The 11,116-nt window shown below is 33.5% G+C and overlaps 2 protein-coding genes across 3 annotated transcripts; one reads left to right on the top strand and one right to left on the bottom strand.

Moving 5' to 3' along the window:
* The first annotated feature begins 3,677 nt into the window (after positions 1-3,677).
* Positions 3,678-7,151, top strand: LOC145046236 (protein SPA1-RELATED 4-like). Of its 2 annotated transcripts, none has more exons than XM_078994533.1 (7): positions 3,678-4,663; positions 4,751-4,908; positions 4,983-5,709; positions 5,806-5,949; positions 6,017-6,328; positions 6,418-6,477; positions 6,758-7,151. In XM_078994533.1, exons 1-7 carry the CDS (start codon positions 4,106-4,108, stop codon positions 6,944-6,946), a joined length of 2,148 nt encoding a protein of 715 aa, XP_078850659.1. In that variant the 5' UTR covers positions 3,678-4,105; the 3' UTR covers positions 6,947-7,151. The 2 variants fall into 2 exon arrangements, with proteins under 2 accessions (XP_078850659.1, XP_078850660.1); XM_078994534.1 differs by having other exon boundaries at positions 4,486-4,663; positions 4,768-4,908.
* Positions 7,152-7,786: 635 nt separating this feature from the next.
* Positions 7,787-10,271, bottom strand: LOC145046238 (beta-glucuronosyltransferase GlcAT14B-like). Its single transcript, XM_078994536.1, has 5 exons — positions 10,027-10,271; positions 8,833-9,526; positions 8,666-8,741; positions 8,469-8,584; positions 7,787-8,410 (listed from the first exon to the last, which is right to left on the bottom strand). The coding sequence occupies exons 2-5, from the start codon at positions 9,425-9,427 to the stop codon at positions 7,911-7,913; spliced, it is 1,287 nt and encodes a 428-aa protein (XP_078850662.1). The 5' UTR covers positions 9,428-9,526; positions 10,027-10,271; the 3' UTR covers positions 7,787-7,910.
* Between the last annotated feature and the right edge of the window lie 845 nt (positions 10,272-11,116).

The raw sequence follows: 11,116 nt of genomic DNA on the forward strand, positions 1-11,116 counted from the left end.
TACTGGTCATTGCTCGTTCCCGTCCCTTTAACTGTTTTTCTACCCGTAAAGCCAATTTACAAACATCTGTACAAGTCAAATATTGTTGTAGTTTGACCACTTCTGATATCTCAATTCGAAGACCACCAAGAAAACGAGCAATGGTGTGTTCTTCTTCCTCGTCCATCGCATACCTCATTCGCATCCGATCAAATTTAGTTATAAACTCTTGGAACGATAAGTCAAGTTGTGCTACACTATGGAATTCAAGAAACGCCTCTTGGCAATGATTAATGGGAAGAAACTTTGTTTGCAACAACTTTTTCATTTTTACCGATGTTTTTACTTTATACTTCCCTTTTTGCATGCGTTGTTTTTTCACGTGATCCCACCATAATGATGCGTATTTACGAAGCTTAAGAACAACAAGTTTTACCTTGAGATGATCAGGTATCTCCCGCAAGTCGAAGACTCGTTCCATCGTGCTCAACCAATCAATGAAATCATCAGGGTGAGCGATACCATCAAAGTCAGGAATCTCAACTTTGATACCCAAAGTGCGTACATGATCTTCATGTGGATGCCTTTGTAAATTCCGTTGGTTAGCAAAAGGGTTCATCTCCTCATATTCTCCCCTTTCTCCCGCATTAGAATTTGTCTTAGTCTCCTCTTCTCGCACCTCTCTTAATAGTTCGAGCTCTCGAATCCTTTGTTGAAGGCGCTCTATCTCAACATCCTGTGGGTCTCTCAGTTCTCCATCGTTGCCTCCGTCCACGTCCGACCATATGCAATACATGTGCTTTGATACCAAATGATGCAAACAATACTCAAATGGTCAAGAATCACAAATGCAAACAGAAAAGGTCTCATTCTTTTCTATCCATAAAAAAAGATCCCCAAACAAATATCAAATAAGATACTTATGACGAGCTCCAAAGTCCGGCTTAATCAAACGACATCAAAAGAAGATAAAACCTAATCCTTAGGTAATGGGTCTTTTAAAATTAAGATAAACCAATCTAAAAATAATAATCAAATTATTAAAATGTGAGATATTGCCCAAAATAAGCAACGTGAGTTGCCTCTGCATCAAACTTTTTGTACATAACAAATTAGATGTCATTGCAACATCGATCGAATATTTTTTGCAAATCTTAGTCTTTCTGGTTTAATATTAAACCCAAATCTATGAAAAATAATAAATAAAAATTGCTTGATTTGTCTTCTCTATTATTATCCTAATTATGTCATCATTATTAGGGCCGATGATTTAAATATCTTCAAATGTTCAGGACGAGATAGAAAAATATGCTCTTATTGTTACTATAAGTTTTTATTATTATGTGTGTATATATATATATATATATATATATATATATATATATATATATATATATATATATATATATATATATAGAGAGAGAGAGAGAGAGAGAGAGTCAAGATCAAATAAGAAGTAAATTATTGGTAGAAAGGTAAAAAGTTTTTTTTTAAATATTTTTTTCGCGAACAAACAAAATGAATCATTAGATGATTCATTTGTAAGATGATTCACAAGAAAAAATTCTCAAAAAAACATCTCGATGATTTTTTTATATAATGATTTTGTTGTTATTCACTAAAATTGTCATAAAAGTGGATTTTTTCTTAATTTACTTAAAAATGAATCATATAGATGTTTTTTTTGAGAATTTTTTCTTGTGAATCATCTTACAAATGAATCATCTAGTAATTCAATTTTTTTGTTCGTCAAAAAAATATGTAGAAAAAAAACTTCTTACCGGATCTATATATATATATATATATATATATATATATATATATATATAATAATAATAATAATAATAATAATAATAATAATAATAATAGACCCTAAAAAAATTAGATTATACACCTGCTCACTTTACCGCTCAACGCTTCCATGCCATTGACCACCAAATAATATCATTTTCAAAATAACTTTGGTAATTTTTGGTTCATGCACGTATCTACAAAAACAACGCTACATAATTTAGGAACACCAACAACGCCCTTTTGATCTTATCTTATGCACTTTTTTCTAGTAATTTCATTCTTTTAGTCTTATCCTTCTATTGTCTAGCATGTGTCATCTCCGATTCCAACTATTTCTTTTCTTTATTTTTAGGTAAGAAAGAGGAATGGGTAAATTATGAGTTTTTTACCTTCAAAATAAAATAAGTTAATGGGAATAAGACTAATTAAAGTACTTAATTTTTGGGTATGTTTATATGTAGGTAACTATCTTTTTTTTGTATACATCTATATAACAAATTTTTTAGAACTGTTCACATATAACCATTATGACCTGCTGTAGCAGGTTACATCTGGCTACAGTAGATCATAATGGTTACATGTGAACACTTTCAACAAGTTTGTTACTTAGATGTATACAAAATAAAAATAGTTATCCAAATATGAACAAAACCAAAAGTAAGAGTAAATTAGACGAATGGTCTCTGTGGTTTGGAGGAATTTGTGCATTTGATCCCTAACTTATTTTTTTAATTCGGATGATCCATCTTGTTTATTTTTGTTGCGCTTGGTCCCTGTCTTACCCAAAAAAATTATTATGCCCTTATTAATTTATTTATTTTAATTAATTTTCTTATTTATGTATTTTTTTTATATTTTAAAAAACTAATAGACTCCACATATATGTATCTCCTCACCATTCTATCTTTCATCATCCTCAACTTTTATTTATTTTCCATCTTTAATGATATCGACGTCTTCACCATCAATTCTTTTTCGGTCCTTCAACTCCAGTGAACCAACACCACAACCCATTAAAGTGAACAAACAATGTGTTATGGTGTTTGTTCGCCAGAGTTGAAGGACAAAAAAAGAACGATGAAGACTTCCATGTCACTAAAGATGGAAAGAAAATAGTAGTTGAAAATGATGAGAGATTGGATGGTGACCGATGCGAATCAAATTAAAATTTTAAAATGTGGTTTCAGGTTTACGGCAAGGAGATACAGATGTGGGGTCTATTAATTTTTGTAAACATATAAAAACAAATACATAAATAAAAAAATTAATTAAAAAAATTAATTAATAAGGGCACAATAGTCTTTTTAGGTAAGACAAAGACTAAGCGCGCAACAAAAATAAACAGTAGGGACCATCCGAGTTAAAAAAATAAGTTATGGACCAAACACATAAATTTACCCAAACCATAGGGACCATTCCTGTAATTATTCATACTTTTTGTTTTGTTCATATTTAGATAACTATTTTTTTATACACATATAGGTAACGAACTTGTTGAAAATATTCACATATAACCATTATGAACTGTTATAGCTAGATGTAATCTGCTATAGCAGGTTATAATGATCATATGTAAATATTTTCAAAAAATTTATTATCTAGATATGTAAAAAAAATATAATTATTTATATCTGAAAAATTAATTTTAGTAAGTCCTATTCCCGGAATCTTCCACCATAAGATGTGGAAATGAGGTGGGGTTGGGTTAAAGGACGTGAATATGCCACGTACTTGAATGAAAAACAAAGCAAAAGGTGTAAATAAGTGTGGGTTACAGATCGATGGTTCAGTTTAGGGCTTCAAAAGAAGCTGCTTCTACATCATCATCATATCTGGTCTTTTTTAATTAATTTATGTAAATATTATTATTATTATTATTATTATATTTCTTTCATATCTGAAACATGTTGATTTACAAACAAGTCAAATGAATGGCCACCGGTTTTCAGGGGAAGATTCTATTTCTATTTCTTCCACTGTGTCAAACCAAACCAAACCAAACCAAACAGATTATACACACCAACACTTCACTTTCTTTCCAACAAACGATTTGATTTCTGTGGTTCTCCTTTACAGAACCTCTCAAGCTCCTTCCATGGTGCTCACTGGTACTTCCACTCTACTAATACCACACTTCTTTTTATCTATTACCATGCTTTCTGAAATTAGGCACATAGAAAGGGCTTGCTAAGAACCGGAGTATAATTTCAAAGTTGGAAGATGGTTTTTGGATCTGAAATGTTCTGATTCACGATGGGGTTACTGGAAGTGACGACATGTTGTAGAACCGAAAGGATTTTGATTGATTTTTACGGAGCAATAGCCGGGTGACATGGATACTTCATCTGAGTCTGGTTCGCAGACGCAGAGATCAATTCCGGCCATCATTCCCCGGTTCTCCGGCGACACTGATCATGATCCCAAGGATATTAGCTTGAGACAGTGGCTAGACAACAGAGAAAGATCTATTGACGCCCTTGAAAACATGCATATATTTATGCAGATAGTAAAAATTGTAAGCCTCGCACATTCCCAAGGGCTTCTGGTTCATAACATTCGACCTTCCTGCTTTGTCATGTCATCGTTTTCTCATGTATCGTTTATCGAATCTGCTTCCTGCTCCGATTCAAGTTCAGATTCTGACCAGGATGTATCAAGCAGCCAAACCGATTCTTACAAGAACTTGCCAAATGATTTCCGTAACACATCAGAAAACAAACAAGTTATTGTTAAACAACAAGAAGAAGATGTAGAAGAAACGAAACATGTGTTTCCCATGAAACAGATTCTACATATGGAAATGAAGTGGTATACTTCGCCGGAGGAGGCTGCCGGAGGTCCAACTTCTTGTTCTTCTGATGTTTATCGACTTGGGGTTCTTCTTTTTGAGGTATGTACGTCTTATGACTTCACCTTCAGGTTTACACTATGGGTTATCTTATTCCATAACCCACGTTGGGTTTATTTCCATCAACAGTTATATTGCCCTTGTAGTTCACCAGAAGAAAAAAACGCAACCATGTCTACCCTCAAACACCGCCTCTTTCCTCCACAGTTTCACTGCAAGTGGCCAAAAGAAGCCTTCTTTTCCATGCGCTTACTTCACCCTGATCCAGCTAGCAGGCCAAAAATACAGTGAGTTCCCTATTAATTGTTATTAATTTGTTATTCATGGTTATTAAATTGTTGTTCGTTGCACTATCTTTCAGTGAAGTGTTACAAAGTGAGTTTCTTAGTGAACCTAAAGAAAAGTTGGATGAAAGAGAAGCTGCAATAGAGCTTGAAGAAAAGATAGTCGAGCAGGAGATGTTGCTGGAGTTTCTTTTAGAGCTGAAACAGAGAAAGCAAGAAGCTTTAGATTACTTGCATAGAGATGTTACATTTCTGTCTTCTGATTTGCAACAAGTTACAAATTCTCAAAGTTCAATTAGAAAAAAAGGAGGGTCTAATTCGGTTTTTGGGGTTTCGCCTTCTCAAAATGACAATTCCAGAAAACGCATTAGAACACAAGAAAATCAAGAAAATGGCATTCCCAAATGTTCAAGATTGATGAAAAACTTCAAGAAACTAGAATCGGCATACTTTTCAACTCGACATAAAACATCGAAACCAAATAGCAATCCATTCTTGGAGGGACTTTCAAAGTACATGTCATACAGTAAGTTAGAAGTGAAGGCAGAGTTGAAACAAAGTGATCTTTTGAATTCTTCAAACCTTGTATGCTCATTGGGATTTGATCGTGATGGGGAGTTTTTTGCAACAGCGGGTGTAAATAAGAAAATCAAAGTTTTTGAATATGATTCAATCTTGAATGAGAATCGAGACATTCACTTCCCTATTGTTGAAATCCCAACCAGATCAAAACTAAGCAGTATTTCCTGGAATCGATACATCAAAAGCCAGATTGCATCAAGTAATTTTGAAGGTCTTGTGCAGGTAATTAATTATAATCCAAATCATGTCTTTTATATAATTTAATATAATCATCACTTTTTTTTTTTTTTTTTTTTTTTTTAATTCGAAAAAAACCAGATTTGGGATGTTACTCAAAATCAAGTATCCGCGGAAATGAGAGAGCACGAGAGACGTGTCTGGTCTGTTGACTTCTCGGTGGACCCCACATTGCTCGCGAGTGGTAGTGATGATGGTTCTGTTAAGCTTTGGAACATTAATCAGGTATGGTTACTGTCTACTGGTTACTGTCTGGACACTTGATAAGTTGTTTTTGTTACTGGTGCTGCAGGGAGGGAGTATTGGTACGATTAAAACAAAGGCGAATGTGTGTTGTGTTAAGTTTCCATGTGATTCTAGTAATTTTGTTGCATTTGGGTCAGCAGATCATATAGTATATTACTATGATCTACGAAATTTGAGCATACCACTTTGCACATTGTTTGGACACAAGAAAACCGTTAGTTACATCAAGTTTGTAGATTCAAAAACTCTTGTATCATCGTCTACTGATAACACAATGAAGCTCTGGGATTTGTCGGATTGCACGTCTCGAGTTCTTGATCGCCCACTTCAGTCATTCACTGGCCATGTCAACATGAAGGTATCACTTAATTCCATCATGCTTTTAAGTTGATCCAGAGTGAGTGGATTATATAAATTCATAAGTATTTGTGTGTGTGTGTTTTGCAGAATTTTGTTGGTTTATCTGTATCGGATGGCTACATTGCTACTGGTTCAGAAACAAATGAGGTACTTCCCAGATTTGGATGCGTTTGTTACATGGGACATGACTGGATTGGACTGGACTTGACTGAACAATTTTTTTTTAATGATAAGGATGAGGAGGACATTCACGTCTTTTACAGATTCTCAACTTTTTGTGTTGGACAAAAAGTTGTAATCTTTGTCTCATTGACTGACATGATGTTTTGTCAGGGAAAGGTCAAATGCAGAACAACTTGTTTTGTCATGTCATGTTGATGTGTTGTTTGTTGACATGTTGATGTGTTGTTTGTTGACATGTGAACAGGTATTCATCTACCACAAGGCTTTCCCTATGCCTGCGTTGTCGTATAAATTCAAGGCCACAGATCCAATATCGGGAAATGAAGTGGATAGCAACGAACAATTCATTTCATCTGTTTGTTGGCGAAACCAGTCCTCCACGTTAGTTGCTGCAAATTCTATGGGAAATATCAAAATCTTGGAGATGGTTTAGTTTTCAAATTATACAAGTTTTAGGATTAGGGTATATGCAGATCTTGTGTATAAAACTCAGTAGAGAGGTAAAACATGGGGGGAAAGTCATATTCATGTATATAAGTCATATACAACATTTTGTTTGGAAAAATTATTCTCTTAGATATAGAATGCTTAAAGAAACAGTCGTATATAGTTTATCGGATTAAGTAGTTTATTAGTCATGGATTTCTTTACTTAATCGCTCTTTTCTCCATTTAAAAAAAAAAACTATATACTTGTATAATTTATTAGATTGATTTATGAAATAATGCCTTAAGATATCCCAATGTGAGGGGGTTTAACCAGGATTTGAAGGAAAGATGATAGATACCGCGTTCAATGGTAGGCCAATTACATTTTCTATCAAACAACACTTAATTTTTTTTAAATAGTTTTGATAAATCAATAAGAATAATCTAAAATTCAATTAAACAAAAAATTCAAACCTCTTTATTTTAGTTTTTTATTTTTTTATTTTTTTATTTATTAAAAAAGTAATAACTAGTATAACTAGTTTTATTAATAAACAATTAAAAAACTAATTAATAGAAAATTACATAACAATCTTCATAAAATGAGTATTTATTTAAGTAATTTGTAGTTTAGGTGTTAGTTACGCTATGATAATATTTAATTATTGTATTTTGCAGGTATTGTACCTTCAAAAATATTTATACAATTCATAGCATTTTAAACTTGCAATCCAATAAACTTTATAGAATCGAATGTATCACAAAGAATGTATGATAAACTTATATAAAAGAATGTTGGTGTAACTTTAAAAAGTTGAATTGTGGTAATGGAAACTCAAAACAAATAACAAAAAAACGTCGCACATTAATTCAAATTTAATCCTTTGTTGGACAACAAAAATTCTATAGCATATGGCATATAGTAAAGTAGCAAACACTAATTCCCAATCTACATAAACATCATATCATCTATCGACATTGACTTTCATTAAACTTGGGTTGTTCAAGTAACTTGCCTATAAGTTGACTCAGCCTTTGACCACCTAGACCCGGTTTAATCCGTGTTGGTTTCCCCACCTTACTGCATTTAGGTTCACCCTTACACCACCCACCAGGTGTGAAACTCCCATTCCTCCGGTGTAACAACATCTTATCAATTCTATCCAAAACAAGACTATTTTCCTTAAACTTACGCCCAAATGCGGCTCCACTTGCTATCATTTTAGTCGTGTCATTTAAGGTGAGTACATGAGGATGCTGTTTTGGAGGAGTGTCCCATGAAATATAATGCATATCATGGTTTACTACCGTTGGAATAAATTCCGGGGAATTGCATATTACTGTTTGAAAGTAACCTTCCGGAGACGACACAAAATTCGTGTAGTACATTAATAAAGTTCTTGGTAGATTGTCCCATCCCCATATGCAATATTCCACAAATGATCGCGATAGAATCATCCATGCCGATCCTAGAACAGTATCAGTATCAGTACCAGTAGCAGTATTAGCATGTAACATAATACTTACCTGTAAATAATTTAAAGGTTGTCGGGAGAGCCCTTCTCGGTTGCACCCAAAAAATATCGGACTTTTTGTTCTGGTATAGTCCGGGGTCCACCATCAACGGCATTGCCCTTTTGTGCCTGCATAAAAACTTATAAATGTAATAACCGGGCCCACATGGATAGTGTGTAACTTTGGGTTGATATACAGTTTATGCTTACTCTTTCCACCCTAAATGGCTTGTGTGCTCGATGAAGTTGAGGTCGCGTTTAAGATCACGAAATGCAAAGATAAGATCTGCAATGCGATTAAGTTGAAGAAAATGAAACCGATATGGAGGATTGATGAAACTGATGTAGAATTAAGATATGGGAGATGAAGAACAAACCATCTTGAGTTACGAGGGGGTAATCGGAGGCACTGAGGTTTATAAACCAATCCCAATCTTTATTCTTTTTAAGAAGAATGGCACATGCGTGAAGTGTGTTTGACACCATTGTTGGACCTCTGTATGTAACCATGTTAGCTTTTGAGATTATGTAAACGTTCCCGATTGCAGTAAAAACTGGATCGTTTTCGACCCGTGAAGCGAGTTCGATTCTTTCTTCGGGTGGGGATTCGAGATCGAGATGGAGAATGTAATAGTTCCATGGATGATATAGTGCTTGAAGTGTTCTCCATAGTTTGTTTAAATCCCCTTTTGATCCGGATACTAAATAAGCAAAACGAGGAAGAGGTGGAGGAGATGGAGGTGGGGGTTGAATGTTTTCTTCAGAAAAATTCATGGCGTTTTTATTTGCGGATAATGGAAAAATTGTTTTGTATGAGGAAGATACAGTGCCAAGATTGAAACATGTGGCTAAGAGGAAAAGAGATACGATTGAAGCCATGGCTATGGGGAACGCCCATCGTTTCTCGAAGTGAAGAGATTTTATTTCCTTAAGTCTGATCATCGTTGCTCGAATCCTGTAATTTCTGCTCATTTACATCATTTTTCTTCACGAATTTGTAACCGAATTAGTCCCACAAGATGTTCAAATACGAACCAACGCCTGATTTAATCGGATTCTCAGAAGTCAAATCTGCAGCGGTTAACATCAAGAACACTAAGTTCGATTTTTCTGAATTTGTTTAATAATTGAATGATATTATGCAAGATAACTAAATCGATAAAAACAATAAAGAATTCCGCTAATAAGATCAGACAAACCAGATAGCAACAAAAATGGAATAACGTAAACACGGAAAACACGTTATAAATCGATAAATCGAGCTCAATTTACACATTAATTCTCAATCACGTAAAGAAAATCTTAAAACCCCAACCCATTGAACAGTGTAGTCAACGACTCAACGCATACTCGTCATTGTTCATGGAAATCAACACGAAAACCTAGTGAAACTGTATGCATATCGAGATGAACATAGACCACTCATTTCTGATCCTAAAAACTGTTTTGATTTTGTGATCAAAATCGGAGCTCAAAAACGCCACACCGAGTCAATAAAAACCAAATTAAGCAAATCCGTTACATTTAAATGAAATTTACTAAGTTCATCAAGAATATAAAGGAAGATTTACCTGGTTGGGGTTTCAATCTGTCGGTGGAGACAATATTGTGCGCAAAAGTAATAACAGTGAGGAACAGACGGGGGTTTATGGATTGTGGGAGAGAGAAGATGAAGAAGACGCGGGGTGTTTGTCTGATTTGATTTTGTTGGATTAGTTTTTCTATATTTTGGGAAATTCCTTTCAGGTTACGAATAGTTTTCTCTGCAATTCTATGATTTTAGTGTTTGCTACTGCTACTATATGAATAATAATGAATAATGAATAATAAATTGCTAGGATCGACACGACATCATCGAGTTTTGTAAAATTTAAGGACCGAGTTACATCACAATATTTTACAATTAATAACGGTCAACTTAATTTTAATTTCAATTAAATGTCCGTCACTTATAAAAATGTTTCTAGTTTTCACATTATTATGGCAAAATTTTAACTATTTTCTGAAAGCAAAATTTATCAAACAGTCAAGAACGTATCTAAATAAATAATTATATTTTTACTATATCAGCTCTTTTTCTTTTTTTTTTTTTAAATATCAAATGTTTATTTGACATCTCAATTTATATATATAGTTTTGTTTTTATTATAAAAGACTGGTAAGTTTTTTATTGGAATCTTTATTTAAACTGGGTAAATTTTTTTACCTAGAGAGATCACTTTGAAACCTTTTGAACAAATTTAAAAAGTGTTTGGGAACTCTTCAACAGTTTCACAACTTAGTTTTTTTACTCGTATTTTGCATTAAAAATTAGTAATTATGGTCAAGCCGATTTGAAGCCCCCCCCCCCCCAAAAAAAAAATAATAATAAAAAATAAAAAATAAAAATACTTTTTTTGTATCTACCTATAATACCAAAAGTTTTTTCATTTCTAAAATAATATAAATAGATACATAAAAATGGGTCCCAAAAATTTATAGTTCTTGGGTCATCGTCCATGCTATCCTACCTTTTGATATTATACTCTAAGTAATGATGAATTGCACGTGTTTTCATATGATTTGTTATCTAACAAAGAATAAGATAATTAGAAAAACACCTTATGACCTTCATGTTAACTGTTAGGAGGTTAACAAGTCGATTGAACCTAAAAGCAATCT

Source organism: Lactuca saligna, chromosome 5 (genome assembly GCF_052625555.1).
Source record: "Lactuca saligna cultivar CGN05327 chromosome 5, ASM5262555v1, whole genome shotgun sequence".
NCBI lineage: Eukaryota > Viridiplantae > Streptophyta > Magnoliopsida > Asterales > Asteraceae > Lactuca > Lactuca saligna.

Coding starts and splice junctions, on each gene's coding strand:
- LOC145046236 (XM_078994533.1), top strand. CDS start 4,106: ATGGATACTTCATCTGAGTCTGGTTCGCAGACGCAGAGATCAATTCCG. Junction 6,329..6,417: donor CTGGCCATGTCAACATGAAG/GTATCACTTAAT, acceptor TGTGTTTTGCAG/AATTTTGTTGGTTTATCTGT. Junction 6,478..6,757: donor CTGGTTCAGAAACAAATGAG/GTACTTCCCAGA, acceptor ACATGTGAACAG/GTATTCATCTACCACAAGGC.
- LOC145046238 (XM_078994536.1), bottom strand. CDS start 9,427: ATGAGCAGAAATTACAGGATTCGAGCAACGATGATCAGACTTAAGGAA. Junction 8,742..8,832: donor CCCCCTCGTAACTCAAGATG/GTTTGTTCTTCA, acceptor ATCGCATTGCAG/ATCTTATCTTTGCATTTCGT. Junction 8,411..8,468: donor AACCTTTAAATTATTTACAG/GTAAGTATTATG, acceptor ATACTGTTCTAG/GATCGGCATGGATGATTCTA.